We start from the raw sequence: 20335 nt of genomic DNA on the forward strand, positions 1-20335 counted from the left end.
AAAGTGTCCAATAACAGGCTGGTTAGTGAGATTAGGTGAGAAGCATTGACTGGTCATGTGATCTCAACATGTCAGCCCCCATGAGGAACCCTCTCCATGTAGAATAAAGCGGCTTTTATAAGGTTAATGTGACTGGAGACTTCATTCCACGTGAGTGATCATGATTTTATACATATGTTTAAAAATCACAATTAATTTCTTTAGGAGTAAAACGTTTTAAATGTGAAAAAAAATGACTGAGTGCACCTTTACATTTTATTTATCTATATCTGTTAAGCTAAAAATATGCACAAACTTACTTAAGAGGATCAAATTTTTTTAGGGCTGTCAATTTAACATGTAATTTAAGTATGATAAATTATATAAATTGCATGTGTTACAAAAAATTATGCAATTAATCATGTCCCTGGGCGTAATAAGGAAGATTCCTGAGCAATTCAAGCTTGAAGTACCACCTGTTTTCTCCAGGGGGCAGTAAGTGAAACTACAGCTTTGTAGGCAATGCACAGCTTATACAGAGATCAACTCACACTTAACAACGGTCTTGTCTAGAAGTGATCCCTTTTTTTCGTCAACTTCTTACACATGCTCAGCCTGTTTTGTATAGTCTAAGTGTGTGTAACTACGTTCATCTGTTAACTATGTTTATCAAAAGAATTTATATAAAGTCAGTTCAAGATTGCTAGCAAAATAACAACGGCATGCTCATAAACAACATAAGCATTAATTATACAGTAGTAAGACAATAGCAACATATGTGCTGCAGTGATGCACTTGAGGAATCGAGAGTGGGCAGCGATCTCTCCTCATTGCTGCGAGTTCCGCAGCTCGCGCTCTTTTCCAGTCGAATCCCATAGAAAAATGCAAACAAATATGTCCCCACTCAAGATATACATCCACTGAGGTGTGGATGCAATCTTTGTTAAAAGCACATTAGAACCCTAAGCATCTTATACACAGGGCGAATTAGTTACCACTAGGCCTCCCAGTCAGACTCCTACTACCAGCGCTGATTGATGTACTTCTTCACAGACTTACAATATCGCATGACCGACAATAGCACACATAGAGATGAAATTATCACATTTATTATGTGAAAATTTTATTTTAGAGCTTGAATTGATCATCAAGAATGACTATTTATTAAAACAGACGTTCATCGTTGCTGTGTGACTTAAACGGCATGTAAACGAAAGAGAAAAACCTTCTAGACACACCCCTGACAGACAGCAGACAGCACAACATGAAGACGCAGCCCCATTTTTTTGTCTTTAACATTACTAATTTCTTTATCCTTGCATGACATATTTGTCTATCAGCTGTGGGCAGTGTTGGCAGCATGGGCAGCACAGGCAGTCTTACCAGTGGACGTTCGTCTACTAGTGTTCAAAGCAGTAATGCCAATGCTCACCTTGCCAACTCACCTGTGCCTGTGCCGACCACCCCAACACACTCACCTGGAATTAACCCACACGGCCTCAATGTGCCGGGACTGCACGCTCAAGCAGAGGGTGTGAAGGTGGGACACAAACCAATCGCATCCACTCATAAGGACAATATTTCAGTATTATTTCCTTTGTCAGTCTTTCTCACATTTTCTCCCATTGATTGTGTGTGTGTATATGTGTGTGGGTGTGTATGTGTTTTAGCTGTTGGCCACAGTGCTGTCCCAATCAGCCAAAGCAAAAGAACATCTTATGGACCAATCACAATCTGTAGATCCTATTTCAGGTACTGCAATATATATACCCATTACTTATCCACCAATTTAATCAGTATTTTACATTCTTAAAAGATACTAAATAAAACATGCTAATTGCTGTACATGTGCTGTACACTCCCAGGATGGTCTCTGCAGTTAAATTTTCTTTACGTTGCTTGAAATAAAATAAGTATATACATTTGCCCATAATGCACCAAAGCCTTTATTCTTACACTGATGTTAGAATACAACCAATTGATTTTACAAAAATGTCAAATGAATTGGTTTGTCTCATCTGTCTAATTTGTATATGTCTCATATGTCCATGTTGCCGTGCCTCCAGATGTTATAAAGCGTACAATATTAAACTTTTTTTCTCTTCTTCCTGAGATCCACTTATAAAAAAATGTTTTTGAGCCAAACCCAAACTGGTTTCACAGAAAAAATTTTATGTGGCTTGTTGTATATATATCACAGCAGTTTACTGGTAAAAAAAACACTTGAGGTGCTACAACAACAACGATTTTTATTCCCATTCACAGAAATCACTAGTAAAACACCAGATTATCAGTTCATAAATAAATATACTGGTGGCCAGATTGAACTTGCGGGAATAATGTACAGATTTTGCTGTTTCGGAAGGAAATTGGTTATTTTATTCACCAAAGTGGTATTCAACTGATCACAAAGTATAGTCAGGACATTATTTATGTAAAAACAACACAATCACAATTTGAAAAAATTTAATTTTTTATCTAATCTAAACAGGCCCCAGTTCCAGCAGCCATCACTCCAACACCTTATCCTTGAGTAATCATGCTAAATTGCTAATTTGGTACTAGAAAATCACTTGTGGGATCATCTAGACTGTAAGGTGCTATTTGAAGTAGTTTAAGAAATTCTGAAAATTTCTTTCAAATTGTAATAGTAATTTTTCAAGTTATTAATGTCCTTACTATACATTGTGATCAGTTGAATGCCACTTTGATGAATAAAAGAACCAATTTCTTTGTACATTATTCCAAACTTTTGGCTGCCAGTGTACTTTTCGCCCTGTTCCTCACAAAATGCCATCTAATAACATCTAAACACTTTGACTCTAATACATGACTTTTCCACTGCACTGTACAGCTCAACTCGACTCTTCTCGCTTTTTGGGGGTTTCCCACTGTGGATACGGTAGTACCTGGTACCACGGTCGAGGTTCCAAACGAGCCGAGCCAATACTAAATGTGACGTCAAAACCCTGCAGATCACTGATTGGTCAGGGATAATCGTCACTACCAGCGTCACTGGATTTCCGACACGCTACATCAACCTGCTAGTTTTAAAGTTAGCAAAAGCGATAAAAGTATCAATTGTTCTCGCAACTTCAGAATTGTGACAGTAGAAATGGCTGTGCGCAAAACCACACCATGTTCAATAAAAGAGGTGCAGACGGTCCACTCGTTAGCGATGAGCGAAACGAAAAAGTATCTCAGGAAATGTTTCAGCTGTTGGCCGTACACGGCTACCGCCGGACCTACCAACAGTGTAGGGAAATTTAAAGTGACTACAGAACCATCAAGTGGAAATGGTTCGACCAAATGGACACTTTCTAAACCGGCGCGCAATGGGAGGGAGAGTGCCCTGCCACGATGGAGGATGGTATGTTTTGTTACGTTAACTCTATACTCTGCTTGAAAGCTTCACTTTATTTAGTTGACCAGCGACTGGAAAGCTTGCTTCTAAAACAAACAGGAAAATGTAACTGTTACACTTGTGTAAAATCACCATGCAACAACTGCTTAATGCAGCACAATGAGCTAGTAGCTAACAGCTAGCGGTCGTGCTATTGTTTTGGTCAGTTTGTGTCATGTTTAAGATGATGTCACGGAAGTAGAGGTGGCGCAACTATGACGATCAGCCTATAATCCCACCCACGATGAGATGCACTAAACAGTGGAAATGAAACGTAAAGCAAGTAGAGTTGAGGCGAGTCGAACCAAAACGTGCAGTGTAAAAGTGCCAATAGATGCATCTCAAGATTATGTGATTGCTTCATCTATTGGGTTTTTTTTTATGTCATATTTGCTTTTTTATGATTCTATTGGCTAGGTTTAGGTTTAAGGTTTAATGTAGGGCTTGAGGTTTTGTTTATTTAAAACTTGGAAAAGCATTAACCTTAAAAACTGCATCTGTTTGGGAGAAAATGTAATTAGCTTTTAGTACCACACAGTGGATATTTTACCTTGGAACTCAAAATAAAATTTGGCCAAAACGTCGCAATATTCACATAATTGTCATGAGATCAGGCTCGCCAAAACAGTCACAGTTTAGTTTGATATGACCGTTTTTCCCCTTCTCTCAGAATCATAGTATTTTTCACATTGGCTGGAGTGGTGGTGGTGTAGTGGTCTAAGCACATAACTGCTAATCTGGTAATCAGAAGGACACTGGTTCGAACCCCACAGCCACCACCATTGTGTCCTTGAGCAAGGCACTTAACTCCAGGATGCTCCAGGGGGATTGTCCCTGTAATAAGGGCTCTGTAAGTCGCTTTGGATAAAAGCATCTGACAAATGCATAAATGTAAATGTAAATGTAAATGGCTGTGTTTTGCTGTGCCTTTAAGACGTGTGTGTAAAAGCCCTCTTTCCATGTGAAATAAGTAAGGGCACTTTGCTGCAGGTTTGCTGTCGCACCGAATGTAGTTTTTAAGTGCACTATCCTTCAATAACAGTGTCTTTGCAAAGCTTGGGTTATGTGAAAGGTGCGATGATGTGTCCCTCAAACTTTGTAGGTCAGACTGAAATAATCATCTTGTTAAAAATAAACTTTAGCCTTTAGTTTCTAATGCTGAAAATCTTCAGAAGGATATGCAGAGCGGCAGGTGCTGCACCACATAGCCCACAAGTCTAATGAACTTTCTAGACTTTTAACTCTTGTTCGATCTTCTGGAGTTTAGAAATTATTAAATCTATCCTACTTTATCCTCATTACTTAACTGTGACTGAGCAGACAAGTTTGTAAGTAACGAATAAATAACGAGCGTTGTTTACGTGTTTTTTGTGAGGATTTCAGAACAGGCCTTTTGCAGGTCAGTTTCAATAAATGATCTTTTTTCACTGGATTATTTGAGTTCTGAAAGTTACAGTTTGTCTTATCTCAAAATATCAAATACAAATGTAATCCTCATGATTTGACCCCCGTCAATAGCCTATGCCTATAAGTCCTCATGAGTAAAAATAGTAAAAGAATTGTTCAATTTAAAAATTGTTTTACTTATTTTTTGCCTTAGGGTCTTCCCAGCGCACTCAGAGTGCATCTGTTCTCCCTCGTCAGCAGAGGAAAAAACCCTTTGTGGATCCATTGCTACAGAGGAAAGACGAAGCTTCAGCTGAAAGCAAGGCAAGTGTGTGTCTGGTGGCCCAGGTTTGTGTATGTGAATCATAATGCATCCATGTGTCTATATTTGTCTCTTAAATGGCCTGACGGTGGGCTAGCAGGTAATTTTTATGACCTGAATGAGAATGAATACTGTAAATTCAAAATAAGGCCTTTGATTTATTGCATGTTTATAAGTATCTTGTTTTGTTTGTGGATTCTGATGCAAGAATGTTATTTGCTCCCACACAGTGGCTGTAATGTATACTGCCTGACACACTTTCATGTATGACAGAGCATCATGTCAAAGTAAAGTCTGAAATGTAGATTTGTTTATCTTTTTTTCTGTCATTCTTTGTGTTTCTTTGTGTGTTTGTGTGTGTGTGTGTGTGTGTGTGTGTGTGTGTGTGTGTGTGTGTGTGTGTGTGTGTGTGTGTGTGTGTGTGCGTGTGTGTGTGGTTGTAGACCTCGGAGGCTGTTGTTGAATGGCTCACAAGTGCTCAACTGCAGTTCTACACAACAAACTTTCTCACTGCTGGTTATGACCTACAAACCATTAGCAGAATTACACCAGAGGTAACAAATACACAAACAACATTGTCAAACATCATGCAGAGTGTCCGTGTGAGCGCAAAGTTTAACTCTTTTTTTTAAAAACAATTACCAAACCAACAGCTGTGGACCTGATACACAAAATAATAAATGTATAAAATTATATAAATAAATTAATAAATATATAATGAAATGTTGCAATCAGTAAATTAAAAATAATGAAAGTAAGCATAAATACAATATCCTTTTCTCCTTATTTATTTCTGCTCACTTTGTTTTATAGTAGATTTTAAATGTGTCATTCTATATTTATTTCTATATTTATTTATCTAATTTTGTCTATGATAGTGTGTATATCTTAAAAAAATACACTGGCCGAAAAAAGTATTTAAAGAATGAAGCCATACTTAAAAATGCATGAATGACCTTGCAATAGAGACACACCAAGTGGCATTTTAAGGGTTTAAGGGATATTTAACTCAAAAATGTTACTCACCCTTATGCCATCCCAGATGTGTATGACTTTCTTTCTTCTGCAGAACACAAACAAAGATATTTAGATCAATATATCTCAGCTCAGTGGGTCCTTTCATACATGAATGGTGGACAGACATTTGAAGCTCCAAATATCACATAAAGGCAGCATAAAAATAATCCATAATGCTTAAGTGGTTAAATCTATGTCTTCTGAAGTGATACAATCACTTTAAAAGAGTGAAAGTAAAAGAGGAGCTTTATAGTAAAAAATGGATTTCAATATTGATCTGTTTCTCACCTACACCTATTGTATCACTTCTAAAGACAGATTTAACCACTTATGTGTATTATGGATTACTTTTATGCTGCCTTTAGGTGATTTTTGAGCTTCAAAGGTCTGGCCACCATTGACTTGCACTTTATGGACCTACAGAGCTGAGATTTTCTTCTAAAAATTTAAATTTGGGGTAAAATATCCCTTTAAAGTAGGATACCACAAGTCCTTTTTAAACAAAACATTTCACTAAAAGATGTTTGACATGTTTTACATTATATACTGTAAGTATAGCTACACCACAAATTAAAATAAGACAAAAGGTTTTTGGACACTTTCTGTTTGTCAAACTTGAAACATAGTTAATTTGATGATCTTCAGCTGTGGTTTTGTTGGTAGGGTGCCTGTGTGAACTTTAGAGGAACTGACTACATACATCAACTAAAATGACTTGGGGACCATTTGGTTAAAAGCAATTGCAAAATGGCTTAGAAAAGTAAAGTTAATTCTGAGAAAAAAGGTTTAGCATTTGTTTGCATATGCCACTTGTTATCTTATGCAATGACATTTATTTTAAAGTGTGGATTAAGTATCCTTATAGGTTTTGGGATCAATATACAATATGGTGATAGTCATTATACATTACATGTATAATACATATATTTCTCCTAAAATACGAATCCTTTCACAAATATTTCTTCAGCTTATTCTAACATTGAAATGACTATAATTCTACCAAATTGTTAAATCAGCTTTGAGAATGTTTGTACCCTACAGGACCTCACAGCAATTGGAGTGACAAAGCCAGGGCACAGGAAGAAAATGTTAACTGAAATCAGCAAAATTAACATCCCAGACTGGATACCTCAAGAGAAACCTGTAAGAGAAATATCTACATACAACACCCACAATACTTTTGCAAAAATATTACTCATTCTAGAAACACAATGTTTTTGTAACCTTATAGGCCAGTCTGGCTGAGTGGCTGTCTGCGATTGGTCTGAATCAATACTATCAGACTCTGGTTCAGAACGGTTATGACAATATGGACTTCATTAGTGATATTACTTTGGAGGACCTAAAGGAGATTGGCATCACTAAACTAGGCATGTATACTACACCAAACCTGCTTAAATCAGCATGGAAATTAATTTTAGTGTTTTACTGTACAAATCTTCACATGAATGAATCAGAAATTAAATATAGGGCCAAATATGAACACATACTGTATACTGTATAAATTATAGTTTCTATTTTTGGGCATATATGTAAATATTTTAATTCTACTATTATTTGGGGAAATTATCTGCATTTTACACATATAAAAACGGCTATTTTTAGAATTTTTAAATAGGGTTGGATATTTTAATAAAAAATAAAAAATGAATGCACCACATATGACTACATATGTCTCTAAAATTGTAATCATATTACTTTACTGATTATGTCATTGAAAAATGTATCATATTACCAGGGTTGAGGAGTAATTAAATATATGTAACGGGATTACGTATTTAAAATACAAAATATAAGTAACTGTATTCCACTACAGTTACAATTTAAATCATTATTAATTAGAATACAGTTACATTCAAAAAGTATTTTAATTACTGAAGAGATTCATTTGCATTTTATTGTCATTTGTTTCATTTAATATAAAATCCTTTCAGATGGAAAACATTTATACATATAAATGATGCGATCCAAAGTGCATTTCAACAGCGGTGAAACACTTTCTTATGATGTGTTACATTCATACTAGCAAAGTAAGTAAGTAAGTAAGCTTGAAGTATGTTTGGAGCAGAAGAAATAGAAATAAACCTTGTGTAAATTGTCAGCTTTACACGAATCTAAAATGCTATTTCTAGACATTTTAGATGCACATTTTACCAGACACGATCATATATTTTAACAAGAAAATTCAAGTTGGATCATAATTTCTTTGATATTAGGGCAAAAATCATATTCTTGATAATAATTTTTTTATTGTTTTCCAGTACAAATATCAAAAAATCCTTATTACAAGATCAATTTGATTGATCCTGTTTTAGAAACAACACTGCATAAGATATTTCGTTTTTTCAGAGAATGTGTTTTTAACAGAGTTTTTATAGTCAAAACAAGTGAAACAATTTGCCAGTGCTGAAGAAGTAATCCAAAGTATTTAGAATACATTACTGACCTTGAGTAATCTAATGGAATATGTTACAAATGAAATTTTCCAGCATGAATTCTGTAATATGTAGTGGAATACATTTCAAAGTAATCCTCCCAACCCTGCATATTACATAAGTACAATACTTGTAAGTACATTACTTTTCACAGAAATATGTGTTTTTCCACTCCACAGTTAATTTAAAATAATGTTTTGAATGTTATAGTTAGGGGCATGCATCGAAGCCAATATCTGTGTTTGTATCTGTATCTGTTCATATGACAAAATGATCTGCATCTGTCTCTGTATTTTGGATAAAACCAAGTGTGGGTGGTGCTTAAACCAGAAGTGTGTCAAAAAAAAGTGTTACTCTTACATTTATAGTTTCTATTCATAAAATATGCCTTGTATGTACAGTACTTTTTAATAATAATAGCCTAATAATAATAATAATAATTTTATTATACAAATATTATTTAAAAAAATATTATTTTATTCTTTTTTTTTTTCTTACAAGATGAAGCTGAATTTGTAGGCTACATTAACTGTGGAATATGTTGTGGTTTCTCCTGGTATTCCATATATATATATATCATCATGAAACTGAATTTTCATTTGTCTGTGCATGAATAACAACATTATTCTGGAGGCAAGAGGTGTCGCGCAAAATGTGAAATATCAAGCACACATTTTGCAGTGAATAATAAATACCAATTCAGACATTAAATGAAATGAAAATAGCTTACAAACATATGAAAGTACCATAAATTACCAGAGTTCAAGAACACTTAACATTCAAATTTAGCATAGTTTAAAGAAGAAGGAAAAAAGACGGAGTATGTTTCAGTTTACATAAGGAGGAATATTCCTAATAGATAAATACTCTATGGAGCATTTAAACCTTTATGGAGCATTTTAACTTAATAGCTGATGTGGATATACTGTAAATGTGGTCCATTATAAGAGATGGAACGATGAGCTCCGACATTAAATCACTTCAGGTCAGGAATTAAACATCAGGTTTTGGCTATAAATAAATACATGAGAATCATGCGTGAATCATGTGATACATTAACATAGACATTTCAAGACGTGTAAAGTGTAAATTATGTCGTATCTTAGTTAATGTTACTCTTGACAAGCTCCAGACGTGCACAATTAACAGAAACCACAAACGGAATTAAGACCGTGGCCATCCGATCTGAAATCCCAATGTGCGCATTTTCATTCATAGGGTTTGCACATTAGAAATGTTGGCTGCACAGATTCATACATTTCTTGTAATTTAGGATATGTTTATTTAAAATGTCGCTTTATCCTTGTGCTTTTTGAATAATCAGTCATACAAATATTTTTTACATCATTCGATGAATCCGTTATTAATTTTGAAGTCATTGTTCGTGCCTTTCCGAAAAAGGTATTAGGGTTTGAGCACATCCATAGTTCTCATTATGGGGTTCATGGCTAAAGAGATGTGCACATTAAAATAATAAATGTTTTAAATGTATGTAAACATTTGTGTAACCTAAGTAATGTACTTAAAAGTACTTGTAACTAAAAAGTTAATTTAACTGAACGTCGGTCATTTTTAACTGATTTCAAGTGTTTTAAATGTAATGGGTTACACTACTTTTTGACTAAAAAGGTAATTAGATTAGAACAGAATATATGTTGCATGTATGCACAGATAAATTACTTTTTATATCACTTAAAACTATATATAAACATGCATATTACATTTGTGTTTTACGTATATGAAGATTTATGTTTGGAAAAAACTCAAAACAAAAATATGTAACTGTCCACATCTTGTTTTTCATTCCCACTAAGGACACCAGAAGAAGTTGATGTTAGCTGTCAAACGACTGAGTGAACCCCCACCAGAAGCGGACATTCCCAGCAAGGAGAGCCAGTCAGAAGAAAGCAAAGACTCAAAACAATCATTAGAAACCAGTGTGACCAGCACCGAACCAGATGTGAACTCTGCCTCCTCTGTTAGAATACGCAAAAGATCGGAGGGGCAAGGCTCTCCCCGACACAGCACCCAAGGGCGTGGCATACAAAGAGCTAATGTCCCTCCCCCTCTGAAAAAGCCAAGCTCAATCGAGAGCCCCAACCAAACACCTCCTCACACCCCTACAAAAGGCAGAACCTCCTCTTCTGCTTCAAGTTCCCCTTCACACACCCCTTCCTCCCCACTGAAAATGCAGAGCAGGGGCTCTTGCGACTCGCCGCGTTCACACGCTAACGCCCGTACTGTCCCATTACTTTGCCTACCGCCTAAAGGAGACACCGAAGAGGGCAACGGTCAAACGTCTACACCATCAAGGCATGGAAGGTCCATTGATGCTGATCATGAGTTACCCTTGCCTGATTACTCTGTGAAATATGCCACACTAGGTGGACATACAGTTACTTCCAGTAGTTCTGCAAAAATCAAGGGAGAATCCCTTGACATCAACAGTGTCAATCGCAGTCAGTCGTTTGCCACAGCTCGGCCTCGAAGAAGGATTCGTCCCCCAACTCCGCCCAAACGCTCCTGCTCTTCTATATCCACGGGTAACCTGGCTGATGAGGCTGTGGCAGATGATTTAAGGTCTAACAGGGCTAACAGTTTGCTACTCAATGTGACATACAGGGAGCGAAGGCGTAGCGACTGTGGCATTGCCTCTGAAAAAACTTCATCTGGGGGCAGCGTTAGAGACATTGCAGCCATGCTTGAAATGTCCAATCTTGGGAGCTGTGGTAAGGGAAGTGGCAGTACTTATTTGCAGGTAATCCAATATTTGCATTGTACAAACACAAAAAATTTGGTTATACGTCCAAGCTGTTCTGGGTGGTTGCTAGGACATCGATAGGAAGTTGCTATGGTGTTACTTCATGGCTGCTTGTTGGCCTGAGTCAAAAGACCCTTCCAAGTCTCAATGATATTCTTATGCAGAGATATAATCTCTCTGATACCTTTTTAAATGTTAGTCCGACCAAAATTGGCTCAACTATGCTCAGATTCAGAGAAAAGGAAATGGGACAATTTTATAATCCACAATTGGCAGGACAGTCACAAAACCTTGAAACCATTTCTTGGTTTCAGTGTTGGCATAGTTATTGGGGATGTGACTTCGTTATGCACTTTCATCTGTCTTGTTATTTGGGTGACCAATTAGTGTGTTGTTCCCCAGGCGAACCAAAACCTACTGCGGCAGAACCGTGACGCTTTGAGTTCAGATGAAGACTGTCGTCGCCGCACAATCAGTGGACCAGTACCTGGATTTTCAGACTCTCAGAAGCAGCCTGATGAATGTGTGCAAGAAGCTGAGATTCCTTTGCATCATAGAACAGCTCATCAAGAAAACCCCTTAAATAAACAGGTCCCCGAGCCACGTCCACGTTCCATGATCAGTCATCTTGACGGGGGCATTTCTTCTCTGCCACAGGAGATGTGGTCACGGATGGATGCCACAGCAACTTTGAGAAGACCACGCCCACCACATCACTCTGATGGTGAAAATTTTAACCTGACAGAAAGTGGTACGATAAAGCGAAGGCCTAAAGCATTAGCTCCACCACAAAGTAATGGAACAAATGAAGGTGGGCTAGAGAATGCTCGGAGAAGGCCTATATCAGAAGCTTGTGTTGGTGATGGTGGTAGAGAGGAAGTACCAGATAACTTTGACTCTCTTCTCCGACAAATACCGAAACCCTCAATTTCACTCAAACCAGCAATGGCCCTTCAAAAAGCAGACCTCCCAACCCCTACAAAGAGGGATCCCTTACCAGGGCCAGAAGGTCAACATAGTCCAGGTAACACCTTTCTTTACAATTCAAAGAGCATTTCAATAAAAATTCAATAAAAATGTTGTTGGGTTTTCAATGCTGTTGTCCCCAACATGTTTCTTACCCAACCAGAAATCCTTGGTCATACAGCTTCACCAGAAAGCTGTACAAATAAAGTTTTGCATGACCAAACTGGTTCATCTGCTAGACCATCATCAAACCAGTCTGGACCAGCATGGAAATTCATTCTAGTCTAAGTTGGCCTTTTCAGCTGGGTCAATTATTATTTACGGTAGAAACATAATTTATGTAAGTAAGCGCACACAGATTTGAATGCTTTGTCAATGCATTGCCAACGCACGGTCCAGTTGAACGTGCTTCAGATCGTGCATATTTCTGTTACAGAACAAATAATTACCTTCAAATGTCTGTGCCATTGAACTAGATGCGTTGTTATTCATATAAGTTAATATAAATATAATGACTTTAACTTACTTGTATGGTAAAGAATATTTCTGGCCTAATGTCCCCTATAGCACCCCTTGCGGAAATGTTGAGAATGCAACATTTACTTGCGTTGTATTATGAATGCAGTCTATCAGTAATATTTTGCGGTCTGACATGTTTTTGAATGCAACATCACACAAAATCGAGCTAATGTAGCTAGAAGCATTCACATACTTGCCTAAAGAATGTTTTGGCCTTAAAGCTAAATAAATAATTTAATAAAGATGTTAAATATTTTTCTGAAGAATTGCAGCTTTAATGTGGTATGATGACAATGGTAATTCACTGTGAGATCTACTTTTATATGTCTTATTATCATATTTATTAGGTATATCCCAATAAGAATTTTGGGAGACAGAGTACAAGTACTGATACTTCCTTTCTGAGACTCACTTATACCAAAACATATACCTGTTTTTTTTTTGTTGTTGTTTTTTTTTGCAGTTTTCCAATACAATACTGTGAGTAAAGTCATGTCAAGTCAATTTTATTTGTAAAGCGCCTTTCACAACACACATCTTTTCAAAGCAGTTTTACAGAAGATCAGGCATTTCACAGAATATAAAACTGTAATGTCTATAATGCCGATGAATCATCATTGTGTAATTAGATAAAATATGATTGTTAATCATGTTTAAAAATAAGTAATTAAATAACAATTATATTATTAACCCCAGTGAGCAAGCCGAAGGCGACTGTGACAAGGAACACAAAACTCCATAAGATGTTGATTAATGGAGAAAAATAACCTTGGGAGAAACCAGGCTCACTGTGGGGGCCAGTTGATGAATGGCAAACATCATGAATATAATGTAAATATGACTTATGTATAGTGCAAGTCATGGTTTAAAATGATTAAACTAAGTAAGTTTTAAGGGACAGTGTTTAAACATAGATTTTGTATGAACTGTAAGATTAATGACCAATGTATTTGAAGTCCATCCTGGATTAACTGCAGAAGTTCACATAGATGCAATTGTCCTTGTTAATTGGCTGGTGAAGGATTTTGTTGGCAATTGATAGTCCATGTATTCCATTTCAAGAGCGTATTCCATCAATAGACCGAGGTGATGCAGGCAGAGATCGATGAAGTGCATTACAGTTCAACCTAATTTCTGCGAGGTTCGGTGTGGTCCATCCTAAATCCAAGGTTCAGACAATGGCATATGAAGTATCCCATGTCTTATGGTTGGAGATGGCATCAGTTCATCCTCTGAAGTCCATCGTAATAGACTGAAGTGATGTTTGGCTGGCACCAGCTGCATTTAGTCATCATCACACGGCGACACGTAGCATTGGAGTCCAACAGGAAGCAGGAATGGAGCTGGATCAAGCCGGATCTTGTGGCCTCAGGATAGGAGTCCCTAGGTTGAGACAGGAAAACAAATAATATAATATACGCATGGATGCCATTCAATTTATTGCAGTGTTATAGATCATGATCAATGTTTCGGGTTTCTGGTTCTGGCTGGTGTGAGACTGATTTGAAGACAGTTTATTATTTTTCAGCAAATATTACCCCATAGACATCATCAAAAACAGTAATTTGTGAAACAAAATTATGAAAAGTCACAAACAGTATTTACAAATCACTAAATAAACAAAACCAAGAGAGCTGACCTACTGACATTTTTGGTTACAGCAATTGTAACTTAAAATACATTATAAAAAAGTAATTGTCAAAAATTGTCAATATTCAAAAATTTCACAGGAAAAAACAAACTTTAGATTTATAACCAATACATATTTGCAAATGTAAGGACCAGGTTCTTTTTTATGTTTTTGTACCACTTTATATTTTGTTAGAGCAAAGTTTACTTTGGTCGTCATTGTTAATTTTGAAATATTTCACACCGCTGACATTTCTGTTTGTGATTTTTGTGAGGTTAATATTTATGCAATGACATTTGTACATCAAATGGAATCAGTTTTTGGTATCGTAGCATTTATATGAGAATGAGTACGTGAGCAGGGTCGACCACTGTTAGCCACTGCACCACTGTCGGTATTGGTAGTCAGGACATCCCTAATATTTATAATTCTCCAATATGACTTAATTGTATTTCTTGGTTGATGTATTAAGATTTTGGACAAGTCATACATTAAATATTTTTTTTCTTTATAGTGGAAGTTAAGAAAATCCCTCCTCCAGTATCTCCCAAGCCAAGTCCACCTCCTACACTGCCTAAACCAGTAAAAATCAAGCCGATCCTTCCCATCGGAAATACCAGCTCCCCTCACGCAGACGCTCTCAGCCCATCCAGTGCCTCCTTCAGCCCTGCTTTAGCTGAACTCCAAGTGGAGTATCCACCACAGACTCTGAGTCCAGTTACCCCAAAACCAACAGAGGGGAGCACACTTTCCACACGAGCAGCAATTTCTCCTGCCCAGAGCCCTCAGACACCCCAAACGCCTCAAACCCCTCAAACACCGTCTACACCAGGGTCAGGCTCAGCTCCAGTGAAGCCCCCAAGATCCTCCATGGCTGGTCTCTCAGTGGACATCCCTAGTCCTCTGGAAGTTGAACTTCCTGGAGTGGATGTTGTGCAAAAGAGACTGAGAGAAGTAGAGAAGCAGAGAGAGGAAGAGGAAATAAGGAATCAAGACAAGACGGAGAGGATGGGTCTCATCCAGGTGGATCCAGCGTATGAAGGAGAACAAGGCTGCATTTCAGGGTTCTCTGGAGAAAGTCATGTCACAGAGAGAGGGGAGGGGGCGGGGCCTGTGGTTATGAGGAGAAGGAAGGTAGGTGTTGCCAGACAGACACAAGTAGAGGGCGAATCACTAGATGGAGATGGAAAGACAGCGGTGGGAAGCCAAGGGTTATTGAAGATTGCTGAAACAGGGGGCGTGAAACAACTCAGACTGGATGAAACCAGCGCTTCCCTGGCTGCTGCTCTGGAAGTAGTCGAGGAGAAGATTAAAAAGGAGGACAGGTACATGAGTAGATGTTTAAAGACAAATATCATTCTTCCTCTGTAGTACTAAGCGAGCCTGATCTCATGAAAATTACAAGACTGTGGCAACATTTTTGCAAAATGATATTTCGTGGCACCTTACACATAATGCATCATTTCCAAGTTGAAATATCACTGATATTTCACTGTTCTTCCAAACAGATTCAGTTTTAAGGTTAATGCTATATCGAGTTTTAAATCAACAAAACCGAACGGCCTACCCTAAACCTTAAACCTAAACCTAACCGATAGAGTCATAAAAAGCAAACGTGACATGAAAAATGCAATTGCAGAAGCAACAAGGTCCTTTCATTGTGCTTATATGACGATTTCGACTCGCATATCTACTTGTGTGCTCTTCAGGGCTTGTTCCCCAGTCCTTTCCATCGCAAGTGCAACGCTCTATCAGTTGAGCTACTGCGCAAATCGATCACATTGAACAAGCTCATAAATGTAGTTGGTTATGTGATGCAAACATTAAAATGCATCGTCTTACTAGTCATGCACTATAGGAAGCGTTTTGATGTCAAAGATAGCGTTTTGTAAGAACAGGCTGAAAAGTAAATGTTTCTGAACAGATAATTTGCTGTTTTACTCTTGATTTGTGTCATCGTCAAGTTATTGTTGTTTTAGCACCTCTAGTGTTCATTTCACCAGGAAACTGCTGCAACATGTATAATGAGCCACCTAAAAATAATTTTGAAAAAGTGGTTTAGTATAGTGGTATGGTAACGTTATTTTATGAGACCAGGTTGTACTATGCACTCGCATCACTGCATTATTGTCATGTTATTATTTAAAGTTTAAATACTTAACCCCAACATTTATATTCTATCATTATTTACTTACCCTAATGTCACTGCAAACCCACAGTGCTAGGTCCGTGGAACACAAAAGGAAAAAAAAAAATCTTAAGTCTTATGAAGCCATATAATTTATTGATGAATAAATTATTGATGAAGTGAATAAATGGTGCCAAAATTTAATATTCAAATAAAATAAAAAAAAATTGGTCTGTTCATCACAACCAAGTGATCAGTTGGCTTCAGAAGACTTTGATGGTGTTTTTTGCTCTTATTGGAGCTTGACAGCTCAGAGTGACAATTCACTTTGTGGGCAAATATGAAAAGCAGATTAAGACTTGGTAAAAATGTCTTTATTGGGGGCCTGGGTAGCTCAGCGAGTAAACTACCACCCCTGGAGTCGTTAGTTTGAATTCGAGTGACTTCAGCCAGGTCTCCTAAGCAACCAAATTGGCCCAGGGTAGAGTCACATTGGGTAACCTCCTCATGGTCGCTATAATGTGGTTCTCGCTCTCAGTGGGGCGGGTGGTTAGTTGTGCACGGATGCCGCTGAGAATAGCGTGAAGCCTCCACATGCGCTATGTTTCCGCGGTAACAAGCTCAACAAGCCACTTGATGAGATGCGCGGATTGAAGGTCTCAGATGCGGAGGCATCTGAGATTTGTCTTCTTCCACCCGGATTGAGGCGAGTCACTACACCACCACAAGGACTTAAAACATTGAGAAAATGGGAGGAAAATGTTTTTTTTATTTTGTGCTCCACGAAAGAAAGTGTTATTTGGGTTTGGAGGGACATTATGATGAATAAAAAAATGACAGTTCAATTTTTGTGTGAACTATTCCTTTTACCTATCGGTTTATGTCTACTCTATTTTTTCTTTCTTTCTCCCTCTTTAGCACTGTTGTGGAGAACAAGAGCACAGTCAATATCCTGGATGACATCGGCAGCATGTTCGATGATCTTGCTGACCAGCTGGAGGCCATGTTAGATTAAAAATCACAAAGATCAGAGATTACATTGGGATTTCAAAATGCTGAATCTTCAAGTTTCTCAGCGAGGATAAGCAAAACCTACTTCGCACGTACTGGATGATTATGCCACATAGCAGGAACTAAAGTGTGGTCAGAATGCAGGTAATGGAACGTCAATGAAATACAAATTTGTCCAATTAAAACAAGGATATCTAAATGCTGAATTTCTAACGCCAGAGATCTACATTTGAACGGAAATCTCTCATTTTACTGGAACATCTGTAACCCCTTCATTCTCCACCAGCCTTTCGTCTTACTCTAGTGACCAGAATAGGTACTGCTAGTATAAATTGCTGGTATATATCCAAACCTGTAGATACAGCCTGCAAACATGCTGCTTCCAGAGATAAGCACAATTTAAAGAGAGACTATATAACAAGCTTTCTAAATGTAATTTAAGCAGAAAAATGCTAATATGTGAGAATGTGTGTACCATATGCAGTGTGAGAATATTGATGAATATGACAAATATTTATTTAGATGGTTGTGCAAAAAGCACTGAAAGGCAGGCACATAATGTGCTCATTTATGATGTTGGGAAGTTTAAAGATTTATTATTATTTTTGATTGTCCACATCTCTGGAGCTGGAGTCTTATTTTAAAGGGGAATTTTACATTTCACCTTATTGTCTTCAGCTGGACAAGTTAGTGAAAAACTCTTGGTTTGGACTGAATAAATATGAAGAGCACAGCCCAATTTACAGTATGACCCTGAAAATTTTCTCAACTTTTTGGACTGCTTTGTCCACTGTCAATGTTTCTTAGTTCCTTAAAGAACTGTAATGAAGAAAAGCTTTGAAACTTAAAGAGGTATATTGTAATCTTCATGTATGTCATTACTGTTGTTGTTGTTGTTGTTGTTGTTGTTGTTGTTGTTGTCAGTGTGTGTGTGAATGTTTGACTGTGTAGTGAAGTTTTTGCATTGACAAATCCTACCCTGCAGAAGGTGTAATACATAGAAATAGACAGAATACAGAATAAGATGCTGAAAAGAATAGTGTATATATGACATATAGGTTTTACAGTAGTTATCATTGATAGAATAGAGTACGGAATGCATCAATATGGAATGCTACAGACACCTGCTCATTCCCAAACAATATGTTCTAATAGTATCAGTGTTTATGTACTGTATGTGTGTGTGCTTGTGTGTGTTGGGGGATCTGTTTGAGAGACAGATCTAGGGAGTGTGTGTTTAAAATTATGGAGACAGTATGTTTGTCTTCTCTTACAAAAATGTACCATGGTATTACCATGTTTTTACGAACATGTTGAACGATTTTTGGACCTTTGGAGCGTACCATGTAAATTCCATGGTAATCATACAGTACCATGTTTTATATAAAATATAAAGATGTACCACCATAGTACTTTTTTGTAAGGGCTGAATGTGTATTGACCTATTGGACAGTGCAATTACTCCTGTCACTGCAAACAAAAATGATTTACTGACAAGAAGTTGCATATTCTATAATTGTCTATAATTTGATCATTTAAGATTATGTCATCGCAAGATGTTTAAGACTACAGAGCAATATTTTTATCCATGCACCATGTTATTAATTTAGCTTTATAAGTGAAACTTTAAAACCAGCCATCTCAGCAGAAGTGAACATTTCCGACAATCATGACAATGTTGTCTTTGATTCTGACCCTGCACAGTCAATGGAATAGATGTTGGAGTATAAACTTTTACAGTTTAAAAAAAAAAAATGGTGTAATAATCCAGTTGTTTTTTTGTGTGAACCTTCAGCTGGCTAATGTGTTTGTCTGATCCTGGTGAAATTATCATCAAAGACCTCTTCCATGTAAAGAGCATTAAGAATATGTGGAATTAGCATAAATAAATTGTTATGAATACAACCTCAGGGGCTGTTGAGAGTTTGGACAAGCACTTTTTTTTTTTTTGTTAGAGTCACATGAAGGGATGTTTTATATTATTTTACATTTTCTGAGGGTAATGGATTACTTTTATGTTAAATATATTTGCCCGATAACCCTGTAGATTATGCCAGTTCAAAATTAATGTTATTATTTAGATTTCTGAAATCTGCAGCTTACATTTCTAAAAATTCAACCAACATTCAACATTTTGGAGAAAAGAGCCATTCAATTCACCAATGAATGCCTCTCACACAGCATTTTCTTACGCTACCATATAAATCTAAAAGTTCAATGCTGTAAATATCTGAAAATCTATCCATGAATATTTTATTTTATTATACTTGAATTTATTTTATTTAGGACTATTTTCTAAAGGAATTGCAAATTGTAGTGATATTGAGTTGAAACATTAAAATGTGTTCAGATTGATGTGTTAATTATTTTGAGATCATTGATATTTGCTTGAAAAAAATTAGTTAAAAGTCATGAAGTCAATTGTTTTTCTGGAGAACATAATAATGGTTGTTTAGAAGAACAAGAGCAGCATCTCTTAATGGTCCTCAACAAGGGAACCAGGCCTGTAATTATTCAGTTCTTCATTGACCAAAGTCCCTGAATACAGTTTAACCCTAGAATGCATACAGTATGTAACATCACCCCCTTAAATTCATAAATGGGACTAAAAAGACCCAAGTGAAATCTAGTTGCTTATTGTTTATAAAACTTTTTTTTTTTTCAAAGAAAATTTACTATAAGAATAATTGTATTTATAATTTATATTTGTTAATGATTTTAATATATTTTATTCAATACTGCAGTTTCACACACATTGGAAATGGAGTAGGTGTTTTG

At 36.8% G+C, this 20335-nt stretch overlaps 1 protein-coding gene across 1 annotated transcript in view; it reads left to right on the forward strand.

Moving 5' to 3' along the window:
- si:dkeyp-9d4.3 (caskin-1) overlaps positions 1-19554 on the forward strand; it is a 63907-nt gene extending 44353 nt beyond the window's left edge. The window contains exons 12-21 of the mRNA XM_052126381.1: positions 1320-1519; positions 1650-1731; positions 4983-5092; positions 5534-5644; positions 7149-7250; positions 7339-7477; positions 10357-11300; positions 11706-12327; positions 14933-15743; positions 17465-19554. Coding sequence (XP_051982341.1) covers positions 1320-1519; positions 1650-1731; positions 4983-5092; positions 5534-5644; positions 7149-7250; positions 7339-7477; positions 10357-11300; positions 11706-12327; positions 14933-15743; positions 17465-17561 — 3218 coding nt within the window. The 3' untranslated portion in view covers positions 17562-19554. The remainder of the gene's footprint in view (positions 1-1319; positions 1520-1649; positions 1732-4982; positions 5093-5533; positions 5645-7148; positions 7251-7338; positions 7478-10356; positions 11301-11705; positions 12328-14932; positions 15744-17464) is intronic.
- Positions 19555-20335: the final 781 nt, after the last annotated feature.

The sequence above is a fragment of the Xyrauchen texanus genome, chromosome 5, assembly GCF_025860055.1.
Source record: "Xyrauchen texanus isolate HMW12.3.18 chromosome 5, RBS_HiC_50CHRs, whole genome shotgun sequence".
NCBI classification, from domain to species: domain Eukaryota; kingdom Metazoa; phylum Chordata; class Actinopteri; order Cypriniformes; family Catostomidae; genus Xyrauchen; species Xyrauchen texanus.